This window comes from Squalius cephalus (genome assembly GCF_949319135.1).
Source record: "Squalius cephalus genome assembly, chromosome: 17".
Taxonomy (NCBI): Eukaryota; Metazoa; Chordata; class Actinopteri; order Cypriniformes; family Leuciscidae; genus Squalius; species Squalius cephalus.
This window is the reverse complement of record NC_137138.1, coordinates 6,813,061-6,833,060: the sequence shown is the minus strand read 5'-3', so window position 1 is coordinate 6,833,060 and position 20,000 is coordinate 6,813,061. Positions and strand designations below refer to the sequence as shown.

General features: G+C 39.6%; 1 protein-coding gene across 2 annotated transcripts in view; it reads right to left on the bottom strand.

Annotated features, from left to right (window-relative positions):
• shroom3 (shroom family member 3) overlaps window positions 1-20,000 on the bottom strand; it is a 72,192-nt gene that overhangs the window by 9,856 nt on the left and 42,336 nt on the right. For both annotated transcript variants that reach the window (XM_079847727.1, XM_079847728.1), the window contains 4 exons: window positions 6,701-6,835; window positions 1,811-4,817; window positions 493-554; window positions 1-23 (listed from right to left, as the gene is read on the bottom strand). The exon at window positions 1-23 is cut by the window's left edge and continues 703 nt beyond it. In XM_079847727.1, the coding sequence (XP_079703853.1) occupies window positions 1-23; window positions 493-554; window positions 1,811-4,817; window positions 6,701-6,835 (3,227 nt within the window). The remainder of the gene's footprint in view (window positions 24-492; window positions 555-1,810; window positions 4,818-6,700; window positions 6,836-20,000) is intronic.

Sequence of the window (20,000 nt, the reverse complement as noted above, 5' to 3'; positions counted from 1 at the left end):
TGTGTCCCGTGTTCACCAACACCCTATTAAAACAAATGCATATGAAATATAAACGTCCTGCAGCATTGTGCTTGTCAGTATTTCCAATACCTGTCATTTTTAAAGTAAATTAATGCAAATAATTTGTCCTTTAATGCCTGGTGGGAATTCTTGCATGGTTCAAAACAAACTCAAAAATAGCTGCAGTGGGATTCCTGTCACTGGCACTGACCAATTAAGGGTTGGTCCTTAATTTAAGACCTTTTAAGGTTAAATATTTCCATAAAACTGTTTCAGTTTTGAACTTGCAAAGAAATATTCTTGCTTCTTGCTCTTTAAAGGACTGATCTACTTAATTCTTCTACACACACACACAAAAAAACCCTCTTATTATTCTTATCCAGTTTGGATAAGTTCAACAATTTATTTTATATGTATTTATGTGTCTCAAGGCATACAGAACTCAAGAGGCTCTATTTGTAAGTTTCCATGTATATATTTATACACACAAACCTGTTTTCAGAGGATTCCTTGGAGGAAACACTAAACATCTGAAGGTCTCTGGCAAAGAAGTCCTAGACAAAAAGAGAACAAAAGAACAAATAATGTTTTATTTGAGCAGGTGATGTATTGTCGCCCTTTCTGATAGAGGTGTCAAAAAAAAAAAGTAAACGTTCATAAACCAGGAACAAGAAGTTAATCATTATTTTATGGTTACCACAAGTTTAGAGAATGTTGGGACTTTCATGTTAATTTTAAACCCAAGCGCATGCCATGACTACTGATAAACGAAGATCTACTAATAAAAAAAGAGACACGGCATGACAACATCCTCATAGCTGGACTATGTCGTATTTAATTAGCGTACTGTGAACAGATGCATAGACCGTGACCTGAATGGTGTGCTTGATTCTGATGATTAATTCATGGCCAGAATGTTTAACTTTATGTTAAACCACAATATTAGTAAGTAGCAAAGTCATCATGCTGGTATTTTATCTACTGGCTTGAAACCATTTCCAATTTAGGAATTCGTGAATAGTCTGGGATTTCACAGGATAGTTGTGCATCTACTGTACACGGTCATCATCATACCAGAACCATTATTGTTTACATAAAGGATAATTATTCCCTTTGATAAATGGCCTTCTTAACCATTCCAAATATTTTAAACCCAAAACCATGACGAGTTGTCCATTATCTCCAACTCCTCCCCTCTGGCACAGAAGGAGTGCAGTTATCTGTTTCGCATCTGTCAGATAGCTGACTACATCCCAGGCTCTGTGGCACCAAACAGGAAGTGAGGAGCACTGGCCTCTTCCTGTGGAGCACCAGGAGTGGGTACAAAAATCAATATCTGCCCATCTCCAGGAAAGGAACTGCTCCTTTGCCCTACAACAGACCACCAAGTACCATAATTGGATGAAAACTTGTGCACTGATTATCACTGAACACCAGATCAACTGTTAGAGGTTTCTTAAAGATAATTTTCTTCAACCAAAAATGAAAGTCATCCTTTACTAATCGGGTGGGAAGAAATTATTTTTATAGTTTCGTTGAGACTGGGGTGTGAAGACTGCTCTGAGAAGAACTGATTCTCTTCAATTCTGTTTTTTGTTTTTTTTCTTAGCAAAATGGTAGCTAGGGGAAATCTGAGTGAGTAATTGGTTTTAACTATTCAGTAGGAGAGTTCAAATTAGCAAACCTGCTCTGCCATGAACACTGTTGCTTTTTAACTTTATGTGATATGAAGTCATGTCACTTCAATGATCTAACCAATAAAACAGTCAAGTTCTTCTGGCTTGTTTGCCACCAAATAAATGATTGTTACCTGACTAAAGTTTTCCACTGGAGATGACTTGGAGCGGAAGTGCTGAGGAACGGGACGTTCTTCACTACGGTCCAACAAATCCTCAGCTGAAGCTGACCTCCCTGAGCTTCTAGCTGTTGTGGCTCTCTCAAAAATGGCCTCCAGGTGCTGTGGAAGGGTATTTCTGGTCAGGGTTGGACCTGGTTTATGAGATTCAGAATTTGTGCCTTGTGACTGATGGGCAAAAAACTCAGGCCGTGTGTGGTTTTGGGTGCCCCTGAGAGGGTAAAAGGAGCTTTGCATTCCTGCTGGAAGGGTGGAGGCTTTCTGTATACCACCAGAGAGGCCATCGTGTCCCGGCTCTTGCAAAGAGCACATACTTGGGGTAGAGTTGAGGCTCCGCAAGTCAGCCGAAGAGGAAGCGGACTGTAGATAAGCACTATGTGGGCGGTTTGGACGTCCATCTACTCTTCTACCCGTTTTGCGCTCCATGTACTCAACTAAGGCATCTTGCTGCATTTGCTTCAAATCAGGCCTGGAGGAGAAAAATCTTGACTCGACGTTACGATTCGCCACCTGCTCAAACATTCTACGTCGGTCTGCAACACTTGTCTCACTCGCCAGAAACTGCTGTTGAGCATTCCTCTCAGCCTGACTGATTTCCTGAGGCAACACTCCAACTTCATGCATATTTTCAGGCTCGGAATATGATCGTTTCTTTTGGTCCATCGTGAACCGTTTGCGTCCACAGATCCGTATAACTGCAGGACCAACAGCCGGGACACTAGGGAGTTCAGGAGGATTGGTTGGTGCTTCAACAGGAACGACATGGCGTTCTTTTGGAGTGTGTGGGGAGGTTGTAGCTGGTTTGGGACTTGTACTTGGTCCTTTTCGTTCTAGGGACATATGTTTGGCTGGCACTGGTGGAGGGATAACATTAAGGTCCCGTCTTCTAAAGGAAGTTGACCTGAGAACCTTAGACTGGGCATCTTTAATGCTGTCTCTATATGCTCTGTTAAAATATGTGTCTTGGATGGTGCCCAAGATGTCATGATTGTCACCTTTCCCGTGCACGTCTTTACCATTCCCCTCACCAAGCTGAAAGGTGCTCTTACTCCTTTGAAGAGAGGTCTTGTTGGTGACAACAGCTTCTTTTTGCTGGCGATGTTGGACATGATCACTACTCCCACGTCTCGTTTGGATATCCTGCTGCACTTCCATGCGTCCATCATAGCTTGCCATGCTAGAAGTACTCTGAGATCTCCCATGAGGGATTGAGCTGTTGCTTCTCTCCAACATGTTGTGCACGTCCTCCACACCAGAGAAGGAGCTCTTGGCACTGGAAGGTCTTGATGTTTGGCTCAGACGAGCCATAGAACCATGGTGGGAGAGGCTGCTATGACTGCGCGGTTTGACTTGCTGTCTCTCAAAATGACTTACTTTCTCCAGCACAGACATACTACGCTCACTCTGGTAACTGCATTGGCTAGCAGTACTCTCGGGACTGACGCTTCTTTGAACCTCAGCAAGTGCATTCTCCAGTCTGGTCAGAGGGTGATCACAGTCTTGACCTCTCTGCTGAAGAGCACTTGAGTCACTGTAGTGCCTTGAAGGTTTGACTAGGTGGTCACTTCCTTGACTTTGGATGAAGTTTCCTCTGTAAGTTTGAGCAACTTGACCAAATGCAACTTTCCCAGAGTAAAGTGAGTCTGGATGGATGCTTTGCTCATTGCATTTATTTTGTTCTTCATCTCGAGGTGGCCTGTAGTTGTCGTAAACTTCCATACCAAGCGAAAACCTTGGCCTCTCTCCTCTTGGTTGCACAGGGGTGTAAGGGTCCCTCCTCTCCTGGGGTACATATGGTGTTTGTGACTTCTGCACTTGTGGTTGCAAATGAGGCCGATAAAAACCAGGTTTGAATTGTGTGTCATTTTGCACTTTATCGGAGAGCTTAGGTTGTGCCGAAACATTGGTTTGGACAGGGTTTGGGTTGGGAGCATTGCTTTGGTATCCGTTTTCAAGGGTGACCCTATCCTCTTTAACTGGTCCACCTAAGTGGTCACAGTGATTGTTTTGCTTGCTCTCCTTGGCCAGTGCTGGGTAGACACTACCAGAGTTAGGGTTGCTGGTTGGGATTTGTGCAAAATGAGGCTCGGGTGGTGGAACAGGGTAGATGCTGGTGGGTAACATGAGGCGACCGGGTTGTGCAGCCTGAGGACAACCCTGTTTGGGTTTGGTGGTGGGGCTACTTTCAGGGCTTTTTTCAATCACCGTGTGCAACTGACCTTCAGCTCCAAACGAGGACTTTCCTGTTGCTACAGAACCACTTGAGTGATGCCAAGAACCCTTGTTAAGTGCCCGCTGTGACCGAGCTTGCTCAAGACTCGACCAAGAGTTGGGACGCTCGTGATTGCGAAATGCTAGATAGCTGTCGCTGCGTAATGGAGGAGCTGGCGCCCCCTTTAGGTTCTCATAGGAGTGCCGGTTGTGAGCTGGATCCCAGACTGTCCCAACACTGTGGCGTTGTGAGCTGGTGGTGCTTCCACTACTCCCACTGCTTCCACTACTACTGCTACCACGATGGCAGATCATGCCCGGGACATTCCCACTTCTAGACTGCGCTCTGCTGTCATTGGTTCTTAATAATGCTGCAGAGGTAATCTCATGCTCTTCAGACACACCCTGTTGGGGGTCGTACACAGTGCGTATGTAGCGTATATCGGCCTGCTGCATCCCTTCTCTCTGTGGAACGTTCTCCATGGAATATGACCTCTCTTTGTTAAACGATGGTGCCGCTGCAAGGTACTCTGGGATACTAGAGCTGGTCGAGAAGGAACTGTATGCAGAATCCCGCTTGCTGTGCAGGTGATCGATGCTGCTGGAGGATTTGGATGATGATAGCTGATAGCAGGAGCTGTAGGCTGGGTGAGTGTGGTCTAGGCTCTCCATGCTGCCCCGGGAACTGTACTGATCTGGGCTCTTCCTAAGGAATCCCGTCTCAAATCCTGATAGGTCTGTAGTGGAAGCACTGCAAGAAAAAGAAAAAAAAACCATGAGTAATATACTATGAACTGACATTGATAATATATATATAAATATATATATATATATATATATATATATATATATATATATATATATATATATATATATATATATATATATTAACACATACACACAGACCTGAGTTATTTAAGATCATTATATATACGCATAGATGAAATGAAAAACATCACCGACCCAAAATAACCTTAGTCAGCAGTTTTTACTATAAAATCTATTAAATTAATCATTGGCATAAGACAATGGACAAAACCACATGCAATGATATATTGAAGTAATTCTGTTTATTTTATTGGGGTGGGGAAAAAAAGATAAGAATATGCCTAAGAGCAATGATATTGTTTTACTGGGGTAATATATCGGAAGATTGAGAAACTATTGTGGTTGTCGGTCTGAGCTAAATTAGTAGCTGTTACAAACTTGGATGGATATCAAGGACATCGATTCACTGATCTTTATGAAATAAGAATGAGCTCACAGTCACAATTTGAGTTCACTCTGCCTGTGACTCAATTATTTACCAGAAAGTATAAAGATTGTCTCTGATAAGAATAACTGTCAAAATGCATTTGATGTCTGGACTGTTTACAACATATCTGGTGTTGATTAAACCATGAAATCCATAGTTGTCATGAATTTGTACTGAGATTTAATTTACTCAAACTTCCTGTTCACTTATCCCTGGTAATGTGAGAATGATGTGACAAATATACACTGTTACTGTTACCAAACTTATCCACTGTGGGAATCTGCTACGTAAAGGTTGGGATCATGGCGGTGTGTCTGTGTGTGTGTGTGAGAGACAGTGATGCCCTGGGTATGTGCCCTTGTATGGGTATGTGATTGCCGGACTCTGAAAGCTGGCATCAGACTGCTGGTATTTCTGCTGGCATAATTACATGATGTCACTGACCCATTGTCAACAGCTCTGCAGTCACCCCTCTAAGAACTAGATCAACCAATCACAGGTCAGTCCATCAAACAATGACACCAGGTCTAAGAATGTGGAATGCTATTGGTGTAGCCCACGGTGACCATCGCCATGGGAACCTTTGGAGGGTTGTTGAGGGAGTGTCATCCCAAAGAATTTTTTTTTTTTTATTAGATTGTGCGTCAATGCTTTGCTTTCTGGTCCTCTTCAAACACTCTAAATGTTTTTCTTTCAGTGTCATCACTGATGGCCCTTGAACGTTCTGGTCTAAATACAGTGATAATGACCCAGATAACAAGCACACAAGGTTTTTGAATGTTTGGGCAACTACATAAAATATGTCCTCTGCTTATGCTATGATCGTACACAACAAGAAACCACCAACAGAAAGACAACAGAGCCATGTCTGACCAAAATAATCAACATTTATAGCTACTAACGGTCATGCTTATGGACTTTTTAAGCCGCTGATATATGCATATGCATCCATATGCCACTTAAATAACACCCTCAAGAGCTAATAAATGAAAATATTTAAGTGTGTGAGTGTGGCATGCTAGATAACATGCATCAAGAGGTTGCAACTTTCAGGAAATACCTCATGAAGCCAAATCAGGTGCTGCATCCCAAACTAAGCACACATATTATCCTCTCTTTTTGAATAAATAACTTCATTGTGGATTATTGCTAAGCTGTGTTGGCCGAACCTTCAGTTGCATAGCTGGGAACTGTTAAAATGTCATCTTCACTACTGTATCTCAGTCAAATCTGATATGCTATCCTTGTGAAACAGAGAACAGAACCGATGAAGAAAAACAATTAGGGCTTGAAAGTACATTTCCCTGCTGTTATTTTTTTCGTTCTTAAACAGAAAAGGTTAGAAGCACTAGGTGTGTTTGTGTGCGAGCTGCACTGACCTGGAGTGGTAGTTCTGGTGCCAGGGGGGTCCCACACCACCCTGGGTGACTTGCATCATGCTGTCTGGGTCCGGAGGGCCCTCGCCCAGCTTCGTAGAATGCCAGGAATGAGGTCGAGATCCAGGCTCACTCCGTCTGGGAAAAAGACATTCAACGAAATGTAAAAAGCCATGCATTTCTTTTGCAGAATGCAACTCAAATACATGAAGTAAACAAAAGTGTAAACACAGCATGCTATAACAAAAACAGTTCGAATTAAAAATAAATAAAATAAAGCACAAAAACAAAAGTCGGAAATAGTTCAGTGAAAAGTCAAAGTAGTTTAATGTAAGCATAAAGCATGTATTGTCTGGTGTAGTCAAGGCCACTGAGGATAAAGGATCAAAACATCCCTGAAGAATGTGGCACTGCATTATAACCAGAATCTCACTGTGTAAACATCAGTAAATAGATACTTCCTAATCTAGCCCCTGACAAATTGAGCTCAACCGATATTTGGACTAAGAATTTAATTTCTTATTTTATGTTACAAATATTTATGTATAATAAACATTTATTCCTTAGAATGAGAAATAAAATTCTGGGAAGTTGGAAGTAGATTTCTATTTCTGGTTTTGGCACAGGGTGCTGAAGTATGTTTTCGAAACATGACAAGAATGCCGGCATTGTTTAAAACAAAAACATTTTTGGTTTCAAACGGCGTGGAACATAATGAATGTTTTTCACACAACGATCAGCAGACTGTCTGTGCCTACTGCTGCTCCAGACATTTGAACACACACACACACACACACACACACACACACACACACACACACACACACACACACACACACACACACACACACACACACACACACACACACACACACAATGCCAGTTTGTGCCCAACCAGTCTGCTGACTGAAGTGACCTACTAAGGTCTTTAATGATGGTGTGAGATCACTAGCCAGAAAGACAAAGCCTGTACGAGACTAAAGATCATGTTCAGTCAGCTGACTGGGCAAATGCAGCACATACCTCTTTTAGTGATCTTCTAGAATTACGCCATTCTAGAACTTTGGGTTTGACCTGAAGCATTACATTTTTAGGACTTGAGTGTTGCACAAGATTGTAGTGAAATTATTTATCAATATGACTATGAAATATACATATACACAATATTTTATTATTAAAACATTAAACTATAAAAACATCTAAACTAGTGTAATATCACTGTATTAAATAAAAATATTAAACAAAATAAGAAATATTACTATTATAATATATCATTGTCAGATTAAAAGAGACAGTAGGTCATTGTTTGATTCCTCCACAAAGCTGCACCTAGATGATTCAGACTGATCACATTTCTCAGGACAATAAAAATGTTTTAGCCTCCACATAGACTTGTTTGCTTAACAACCCCACTACCTTGAACTTTAACCCTGCTCTATGGAGACAGATCAGACATTGCATTTGCAAAACATCTGGCTTTTATGATATGTTGCTATGGAGGTAACTTTCTTGCTGCTTTAACACACCCTCTTCCAAAGGGCCATTCCCTCTGACCAGTCTAGATTTGGACAAGATCCGTCATAATGACTTCCTCAAGTAAAACTTTTGAAATGTTGAGCAAAGTAAAAGAACTGAGCAGACAACAGAAAACCCCTCTGACCCCCTTATGATTGTCCGGACCCACTGCGGTTAAATCTGAGAGGGTAAACAGGAAAACGCTGATCAAGAAGTACTTATCTAGATTCACAGGAACGCAGTCGTTTCATCTAGGGAGGATAATTTTGTTGCATTTTTGAAATAGTTGCTGTGTAATGAGTAATCAATCATATACAGATTGTGGATTCCTGCCATGCATTACCTGCTCGACAGGAGCTTATTCATATACATTGCAATTATAATAACGGGGTTATCATCATTAACTAAAACTAAAACTACTGAAAAAGAGATTAAATAAAATATAAATATTAGATGAAAAACTTAAAACTAAACAAAAACTAGAAACATTGTCTTGGCAGCTAAATGAAATACTTTTAGGTAGAAGCACTACAAGCACTAATTGGAAATAAAAAACAATTAACTAAAACTAAAATAAATCAAACCTAAATAATAATCCTATAATATTAATAATCACATAATACAAATAATCCTACTCAGGGCCATGCAATTTTTGTCCATATAATGAAAGTCAAAAACATTTTATTGACAAAAAAATACACACATTTTCCAAAATATCTTCTTTTGATGGTCACAAAAGAAAGAAAATCATACAGTTTTGGGGTTAATAAATCATGAAAGGATTTTAAATTCTACTTAAAATATCCATTTATCTCGGCAGGTTTAGAAAGCAAGTAGTAACCTTAAACCGTGTCAAAGGCCTTCCTCAAACCAGTAGGAGACTGGTTACCAGCCAGCCAGTCCTTAAATCATTACCTGCCCTGCAATCCACAACCTGTTATTCCCTTGCTATCCTCCCTTACTGAACACTTAGCAATTACCTTGCAGTAAGTCTCAGCACTTTCGAGATGAGTCCAGTGGCCAGGCTGTTGACGCTGGTCTCGGACGGCGTCTTACACAGCGCTCCGTCCGATCGCCCAAGATTTGATTTCTGCTTCCTCCGAAGCTTTTTGCGGTAAAAGGCCCCGAGCAGCTCCATGGCGTCCTTCGCAGTCTCCCGATAAACTCAGATTAAACCGAGTGGCGGTTGGCAGGGTTTGGAAGGGTTGGTGGGGCGCAGCTTGACGATGCAAAGATCGTTAAAATGTAATTAAGCGTCATTAAAATGACACGATAAGAGCTAGAATAAACATCCTGCCCTCAGCAGCACTGGGGGCTCGGGACAAACGCATTTCAAAAACGAAGATAGGAGGACAAATGGGAGGAAAAAGCGTCCTTCATGAGATTGGATATTAAGTGTTGAAGTTGGATATAAGAAAGTCAGAAAATAGTAATATAACGCAATACGCAGACGGCTGGGAGCAAATGTGAACATATGATAGCATGCGTTCACAACATCAAACAAAGACGGCTCTTTGTGTGCATCTTCCTCTATTCCTTTTTCTCCCTCTTCGTCATCATGATCATCCACGTGATCCCAGACAAGTCAACAAGCTCATCAGTGCCCAGAGGGCATTATGGGAACAGGAAGGCCACAGTTAGGGTGTGTCGCAGGGTTGCTTTCATGTGCTGGTGACAGCCATCTCCGGGCCTGCAGGGAATCTGTGCAGGTGTAATAGCACAGGTGTCTTCACCTGTCCAAAAAATAAGGCCACTGGACGCGAGCAGCGTGTTGACATATTGCTCGGTTTTCGCTTGCGTGCACATCAGAAGAACCTGAGGTTTCTTTCACAAATACATCACAGAGTAATGACACCCGAGTACAATAACTGCAGATTTCTGTGGCATGCCATCGTTCCCAGGAGAGTCCCTTCTCGCCACACTCTCACAGTAACCTGACTCTTAGGGAATCCAAAGGGTCTGACCCACAAAAAAACCCCAAAACCATCTCTCTCGAGCCTTCTCGTCGCCTGCCCGGCTGGGTCAGACTGCGAAGGGTGTGTCCCGCTGCAGAAACCTTATCTGATCCCTGGGAACACGGCCCGTCAACTACACTAATCTGTTTGATCTGAGAGGAAACTGAAATTGGAGAGTTGAATTAGACTGGGATGGGGGTGTTTGTACGGCGGGGTTTGAGAGGAGAATGGAGATGGACGCTAAATACTGTCTGTCTGGTGTGGCTCTGATTGTTGCAATCATAGACCCTCTATGTGTGATGGAAATGGATATAGTTAGTGATACAGCAGGTCACAGGCTGCATCCCAAATTGTTTCCTATTTAATACATTTTATAATGTAATTTAGCTGAATTTTCAGCATCATTACTCCAGTCTTCAGTGTCACATGATCCTTCAGAAATCATTCTAATAGCTGATTTGATGCTCAATAAACATATCTGGTTATGATCAATGTTGAAAACAGTTGTGCTGCTTAATAGTTTTGTGGAAACTGTGATGCATTTTTTTCAGGACTCTTTAATGAATAGAAAGTTCAAAAGAACAGCATTTATTTTTACTTTTGTCACTTTTGATCAATTTAATGCTTCCTTGCTGAGTAATAATTACTTTTACTTACTGAGCCCAAACTTCTGAACAGTTCTGAACATACTGTTTGCACTTGCATGTGTTTGCAACATACACTGCAAAAAATTGCCAGGTATTTACAGGATTAAAGAGTATTATTTTACAATAAATGACCATAGTCAGAAATTTAGTGAAATTAATGCATTTTCTTACAAATGACTGTTAATCAACAGCAGAATGATGCTGACGTCACAGTTATTTACTGCTCTTGTTTTACTGTGAATTCACATTATAAAGTTGTCTTTAACCATGCCACTGTAAGAAATTATATTGTTTAGTACTGTAATTGTTTTGAAGTTACCATAATGATGATTAGTGTTCAATTTGCTTGGGATCTTGGACCTTGTATATTCATATTCAAGTTTCTGATCTTTCTGATTAACTCTAAACAAACTTTGTTTGGCCTTTACATTCGGATGCCATCTCAAGACATAAGCAAAGTAACTTTTTTCTTATATCCTCCATCAAGATGGAGAGAATAAAGAGAGGATCACGCTCAGACCCCACAGGAGACCCCATTACTATCAAGAACCTTCAAACCGAGTATAGTAGAGTTCTTTAAATGAACACGGTTCATCGGAATGAAGACATCCAGGGGGAGATGGGTTATGTTATTAATGCTTGTCACTGTGGGATTATGGGAAATCCTACCTCTGAGTGTGCGAATAACATTGGAATGTTCACAATCCAGGAACATGGATGAAAAACACACATGACAGATGAACTGCAAGTGAACTAGAAATTATTAACGTCCAAAAAGAAGACTCTTCTAAGATCCAATTACAGCATTATGGAGGATCCAAGCAAGTGAGAAAGTTAAGAGAGAAAGATTTAGGATGCAGAGATTTGAATCGTTGCCCCAAGACACTTCAGACTCACTTCCTGTAAACATTCCATAAATATCTCAATGCACGTGTACGATAACACATACACATGTAAATAACTGCTCTAAAGTGTTGGGTGGGTCTAACACATTGTCTCGGATTAATCTCTGTACATTCATTGTCTTTTACACAACAAATTTCTCAAATCCATCAAATTACCAATGAAAACTCCAATAACTGCAGGGAAGGACCATCTAAACGTATAATTTGTGTCTTGTGTAGCATTACAATGTCTATGATATTCACAGTCCACAGGTAAGTGGTCCAGCCAAAGCAAAGACTCAAACAAGGTAGGTTGAACATGAACATGGCAACAAAATTAATTAAAACATATTCAGTATCTGTTTACATGAGTGGGATGGGAATGATGGGAAATATTGTGCACACTATCTGTCTTTGTGTCTCTGGTGTGATCAGTGTGCCATCTGTCGGACCAGAGAAATCTACTGCAAAATAAATGACCTTTTTTATGTATTTGAAATTACAGTACATTATATATTGTACTGTATAACCAAAGCATTTACAAAAAAAATTCAATTTCAAAAATAAAGTAAAAACAGTAATATTGTGAAATATTTTTACAATAAAATAACAGTTTGAATAAATTTGAAAAAGACACATTTCTGATTATTATCAATATTGAAAACAGTTTTTAATATATATGTGTGTGTGTCTGTGTGTGTGTGTGTGTGTGTGTGTGTATGTATGTATGCATATATATATATATATATATATATATATATATATATATATATATATATATATATATATATATATATATATATATACACACACACACTCAAACACACACTTTTCCTTCCACGTACACACACTTTTCCTTCCACGTGCTTGTCCTTCCATTGTTCCGAAGGACAAGCACATGAAAAGGCTAAATGTCGAGCCCTAATATACTGTGTATACATATATATGGTGTGTGTGTGTGTGTGTGTGTGTGTGTATATATATATGTAAATAAATAAATATATATAAAAATACACTTGTCCGAGTAATAAAAGTTGCTTGTCCGGATTTTTAATTTTTTTTAGTTATAAATATAATTTATTCTGAAGCAATATTCTCATCAGTGTTCAGCTTTGATATATTTAAATCTGCATATTGTAATATCTGCCCCTTTAAAAGGGCACCCCCCTCCAACCAATCTTATTAAATGTATGCTTCATCTTTCATTTTAAATTCCTAAATTTGATCAATAAATTATTTATCATAGTAAGACACTATAGGGCTGTTACCCTAGGTAGGGCTGATCAAATGAAATCATTTATACTGAAAAATTTCTGAATTGTATAAAATAATGTTATGAGATTGTTTTAAATCTACAAATAAGAAACGTTGGAAAGAATGATACTTTTAAAAATAACACTAAACCGCCAGTAGGTGGCGGCAGGCGGCCGTCTTAAAGAGTGAGTCATTGATTAATTCATTCAAATGGCTGATTTGTTCAAGAATGAGACAGATGTTTATAAATGGGTCAGTGAATCTTTGACTCAACCGATTCGTTCAAAATGCTGAATCATTCAGTAATGAAACACGTTGAGTGTTGCTGTGAGATGAGTGATTCTCCTGTGATCTTTGTTTGGAACTATTTTCGCTGCTGAAACAGAACAAAAACAGCCAATATTGCATCTAAAATGTAAATGACTTAATTTGAACTGTTTATTGAACTATTATAGGAAATCAATGTAACATTTTCAATCATGATGGTATTCAGGAAAACAGCACTCGTCGTGTGAGGTTGCTTAACATATATTAAAAATATTTCAAAAATGTTTAGGCAGTATGTTGTTAACTGAGTTTCTTTTGTATGTGCTGCGGCCATTTGTTTAGATTTCTCCTCGAGAGGATGCGCGAGCCTCAACAGCACAACCTTATTACCGTCTGTAATACATTTATTATCCACTATCGATTGCAACTTTCAATAAATGTAATAAAATCAGAATCATTCTCTCGTCTTAGTGATTCCCTAGTTATTTTTTGTTGTTATTGACGTTCTAATCAGGCTACTTGTCCGGTCGGGGAAGTAAAATTCTCTTTTACTTGTCCCTTCAAAAAATGTACATTTTTAATGTCGTGCCCTTTATATGTATATTAGGATACTTTGATGAATAGAAAGTTCAAAAGAACAGCATTTCTTTAAAAATATATTTTTTTGTAACATTATCAATGTCTTTACTGTCACTTTTGATCAGTTTAATGCATCCTTGCTCAATAAAAGTTTTAATTAAAAATGTATTAATTAAATAATTTAACTTTTGAATGGTAGAGTACTTCTGAAAATAATGTGAGTGATGCTTGGCAGTGAAAAAATTGCCACCATAGGATTTGAGTCCCTTTTTTATATCCGTTTTACCGTTTTAGCATGTCCACATCAAGCTCGTCAACATCATGTGACCTTTCCATTACAGCCTTATTCGGATGAAAGTGAGATTTCCGATCAGGTCGTCTCGCTATTTATAGCATCTGTATAAAGTACTCCAGTATTATTTAAAATATAAAATATCGTAAATATTGTATTGCAAAATATCGTAAATATTGTATTGCAAAATATCGTACTAATTTTAAAATTCTTCTTCTTACTTACAAAGCACTCAATAACCTTGCCCCTTCATACTTATTAGACCTTCTTCATATTTATACTCCCTCTCGGACTTTAAGATCGTCTTCTTCACTCACACTTGTTCTCCCTAGAACTCGCACTACTTATATGGGGTCCCGAGCTTTTAGTCATGCAGCTCCTTATTTATGGAACCTGCTGCCACAGGATGTGCGAAACAGTGAAAGTCTTCATGTTTTTAAATCTCGCCTTAAGACCCATCTTTTCCGGCAGGCTTTTATGTGAATATTTTTATATTTTAATACTGGTATCCAAGGTTTAATAATGAGTATTTGATTATTGTTGATTGTTTTATTGTGTTTGTAAGGTGCCCTTGAGTGTCATGTAAGGCGCCTATAAATAAAATGTATTATTATTAGGGCCCAAGCCCTGAAAGGGCGAAGGCCCTATTGTTTTCGTAAGGATTATTTTTTTTTTTTTTCTTCATTATTTTTTTTTTTGCCTTTTTGCCACTTTTGGGGCCCTTAACATGCTCAAAAACTCTTGAAACTTTGCACACAGGTCAGAACCCGCGGCCATCAGGGCCGGGCTGAAGCTGGTACCGGGGCGTGGCAGGGGGGCTCGACAGCGCCCCCTGGAATGGGGTCCGAAATCTTGGTCCATATATCAAACACGCTTGCATGTAATAATATGAAACTCAGTACACATATAGATCTCATCGGGCCGCACAACTTTCGTGCTCTAAGTTTTACAAAAGCCCAACAGGAAGTCGGTTATTATACGTTGTTTGGAAAACGCATACAATGGAATGTGAAATACTCCTCCTAGGGAATTCATCCGATCGCCGCCAAACTCGGTGTGAATGAAGTCAAGACATTGAGGATGAATTCTTGCGAACAGATTTTTGATATCTCGAACGGTTTGGCCGTGGCGAGGAAACGAATTTATGGCGAATAATGGGACACAGGAAGTGTATTAAAACTTCTGCATACATTATCTGATCTTGCTGAAACTTCAGCAGTGTATTCGTTGTAAGAGGCCGATCACATGGATGTGACCTTTGTGAGTCAAAGTTATAGCGCCACCAACTGGCAACAGGAAGTGTGTCACTTTCAAAATGCTTTGAAATCACTTTCTTATTTTTACCCGATTTGCTTAAAACTTTATGTGTATAATGTAGACACACGGCAGATGTAGACCTGTGAAAGGATTATTGATATCTTAGATACTGTTGCCGTGGCAACGCATCAAACTTTAATATTCTTTTCGGATGCTTTTGAGACTCTTCACATGCTTGAAAATGCATGAAACTCGACAGACACATCACATTTATTATCCAGTAGACATGTGCAAAGTTTCAGAAACGGGCGTGGTGGAATGGCTCAGTAGCGCCACCTTTAGTCAAAAATGGGGGCTTAGTTTTTCCTAGAATCACAAAACTTGGTAGGTGTATTGTTCTCATCAAGCAGGACACCTTTCTAATTTACAGTCATAACCTCAGACCCACAGGAAGTCAGATATTTTGGTTTGAATGTGGATTTTCTGGAGAATTTTCTCTCTCTCTCTGTGTGTCTGTGTGTGTGTGTGTGTGGGGGGGGGGGATTTGTGTATTCCATTTAATCTTTGTTTTTCAAGGTTTCAGGGGCTTTTGGGGCCCTTGACATGCTCGAAAACTCTTGAAACTTTGCACACAGGTCAGAACCCACGGCCATCAGGGCCGGGCTGAAGCTGGTACCCGGGCGTGGCAGGGGGGCTCGACAGCGCCCCCTGGAATGGGGTCCGAAATCTTGGTCCATATATCAAACACGCTTGCATGTAATAATATGAAACTCGGTACACATATAGATCTCATCAGGCCGAACAACTTTCCCTCTGTCAAGTTTCACGCCAGCCCAACAGGAAGTCGGCTATTATGGGATGTTTGGAAAACGCTTGCTGTGGAATGTGAAGTACTCCTCCTAGAGAATTCATCCCATCCCCACCAAACTCGGTGTGCATGAAGTCAAGACATTGAGGATGCTAAATTGTGGACGGATTTTTGATATCTCGAACGGTTTGGCCGTGGCGAGGAAACGAATTTATGGCGAGAAAAGAGAGACACGAAGTGGAATAACTTCTGCATACATTAACTGATCTTGATGAAACTTCAGCAGTGTGTTCGTGGTAAGAGGCCGATCAGATGGATGTAACTATTGTGAGTCAAAGTTATAGCGCCACCAACTGGCAGCAGGAAGTGTGTCACTTTCAAAATGTTTTTGACAAAAGTGGGGGGGTTAGTTTTACCAACAGTTAAAAAAAATCAAGTCAAGTCAAGTCAAGTCATCTTCATTTATATAGCGCTTTTAACAATGTAGATTGTTTCAAAGCAGCTTTACAGAGATAAGCGTATAATTTAAGGTAACAGAGATTGTTTCGGCTTTACAGCAGAGTTAAGTTATTTCCATCTAAAGTTAGTTTTGATTTATTTGCTTCCGTCGCAATGATCATTTGTTATTAAATTAGGGGCCGCTAAGACGACACCATTCCCTCTACACAGACTTTAAACGCGAACCTGTGAGAAACACTGATGGCGTTCACATGCGCATTTAGAATGGGTTCTATAGTTATGTGCGTTTGAATATATGCAGGTTTGGAATTCCCTACAAGCCAAGCCTAAACAAAGTACTTGTCTTTCCCTATAAATTTTGATAAAGAATTTTATTTTATTTTGTTGCTTTGGGGTAGGAACGCGAAACGGATTTTCCCGACAACGCCTTATCTGTAGAGTGGTAGTGGGATCCTCCATAGGGAGAGACTAGTTGGCACTTCAGCACTGTGTTGTCATCGGTCCAGGCGAAGGTCCTTCGTCAGATCTGGATACGGCCTGGATCCGGCAGGCTGCAGGAAAACCTCGGGATAAACACAGACACTAAAATTAGCGTAGATGCCATTCTTCTCATGATGTAACGAGTACATCAGGATTTTTGGGAAGTGTTCCCGGTTCTGGCTGACCTAATCTATGCAGCCTAACATTAAATTATAGAAGTCTATAATGTATAATGTGAAAGCTAGGTCAAAGAGATGTGTCTTTAATCTGGCTTTGAACTGACAGAGTGTGTCTGCTTCCCGGACAATGGTAGGAAGACTGTTCCAGAGTTTTGGTGCTAAATAGGAAAAGGATCTACCGCCAGCAGTCGATTTTGATATTCTAGGTATTATCAACTGGCCGGAATTTTGAGATCGCAATAGACGTGACGGACTATAATGCGTTAAGAGCTCGCTCAAGTACTGCGGAGCTAAACCATTTAGTGCTTTGTAAGTGATCAGCAATATTTTAAAATTGATGCGATGTTTAATAGGGAGCCAATGCAGTTTTGACAGAACCGGGCTAATATGGTCATACTTCCTGGTTCTGGTAAGAACTCGAGCTGCTGCGTTTTGAACCAGCTGTAGTTTGTTTATTAAGCGTGCAGGGCAACCACCCAGTAGAGCATTACAATAATCTAGCCTTGAGGTCATGAACGCATGAACTAATTGTTCCGCATTTGTCAATGAGAGCATATGGCGTAATTTAGATATATTTTTAAGATGGAAAAATGCAGTTTTACAGATACTAGACACGTGACTTTCAAATGAAAGATTGGTATCAAAGAGCACACCCAGGTTCCTAACCGACGACGAAGACTTAACAGAGCAGCCATCGAGTGTTAGACAGTATTCTAGATTATTACGTGAGGAAGTTTTTTGTCCAATAATTAGAAACTCTGTTTTTTCAGAATTTAGAAGTAGGAAATTACAAGTCATCCAATTTTTTATATCCGCTATGCATTCCGTTAATTTTGTGAATTGATAAGTTTCGTTAGGTTTTGAAGAAATATAGAGCTGAGTATCATCGGCATAACAGTGAAAGCTAATGCCATGTTTCCTAATGATATCTCCTAAGGGTAGCATGTACAGAGTGAACAGCAACGGTCCTAGTACTGAGCCTTGTGGTACGCCATACTGAACTTGTGATCGATGAGACATCTCATCATTTACTGCTACAAACTGATAACGGTCAGATAAGTATGATTTAAACCATGCTAGTGCAATTCCACTAATGCCAACATAATGTTCTAATCTATTTAAAAGAACGTTGTGGTCAATGGTGTCAAATGCAGCACTAAGATCGAGTAACACTAATAGAGAGATACAACCACGATCGGATGATAAGAGCAAATCATTTGTGACTCTAACGAGAGCTGTCTCGGTACTATGGTACGGTCTAAATCCTGACTGGAAATCCTCGCAGATATCATTTCTTTCAAGAAAGGAACACAGTTGTGAGGATACTGCCTTTTCTAATATCTTTGACAGAAAAGGTAGATTCGAGATCGGCCTGTAATTGACTAATTCTGTAGGATCAAGTTGCGTTTTTTTAACAAGCGGTTTAATCATAGCCAGCTTAAAGTTTTTTGGTACGTATCCTAGAGACAAAGACGAATTAATGATATTAAGAAGAGGATCTATGACCTCTGGAAGTATTTCTTTCAGTAGCTTAGTCGGTATAGGGTCTAACATACATGTTGTAGATTTAGATGATTTAATGAGTTTAGTAAATTCTTCCTCTCCTATAGCAACGAATGAATCAAATTTTTCCTCAGGGCGACTACAATGCACTGCCTGATGCGATACTGTAGTAGACGGTTGCATAGTTATAATTTTGTCCCTGATATTATCAATCTTATAATTGAAGAAGTTCATAAAGTCATTACTGCTGAGTTGCTTGGAAACTTCTGGGCTTGAAGCTTTATTTTTCGTTAGTTTAGCCACCGTTTCAAATAAATACCTAGGATTATGTTTATTTTCTTCTAATAGGGTTGAAAAATAAGCAGATCTAGCAGCTTTTAAAGCCTCCCTGTAAGCAATAGAGCTCTCCTTCCATGAAATGCGAAATACCTCTAGTTTTGTTTTCTTCCAGTTGCGCTCCATTTTTCTAGCTGCTCTCTTAAGGGCCCGAGTGTGCTCATTGTACCACGGCGTTGGACTATTTTCTTTAATCTTCTTTAAGCGCAACGGAGCAACTGTGTCTAAAGTGCTGGAAAAGAGAGAGTTAAACGTTTCTGTTGTAATATCAAGTTCTTCTAAGCTATCTGAGATGCTGAGATGATGAAACTGATTAGGAAGATTATTAATAAAGCAATCTTTAGTAGCAGAAGTGATAGGTCTAACATATTTGTAACACGGAGTCGGCTTTGCAGCTTTGGCTAAATGAAGTTTACACGAGACTAGATAATGATCTGAGATGTCATCGCTCTGCTGCAGAATTTCAACGGCATCAACATCTATTCCGTGTGATAATATTAGATCTAGAGTATGATTACGATGATGAGTAGGTCCTGACACGTGTTGTCTAACTCCAATTGAATTTACAATGTCTTTAAATGCCAATCCCAATGCATCTTTTTCATTATCGATGTGTATATTAAAATCACCAACAATTAGTACTTTATCTGCAGTCAATATTAATTCTGATAGAAAGTCCGCAAATTCTTTGATAAAGTCAGTATGGTGCCCTGGTGGCCTGTATACAGTAGCCAACACAAATCTCAAACGTGATTTATCATTTACACTATATATTTTTACATTAAGCACCAATGCTTCAAAAGAATTATATTTAAAACTTGATTTCTTAGTGGTTTTGAAACTATTACTATAAATTACAGCAACACCACCCCCTTTGCGTTTCAGACG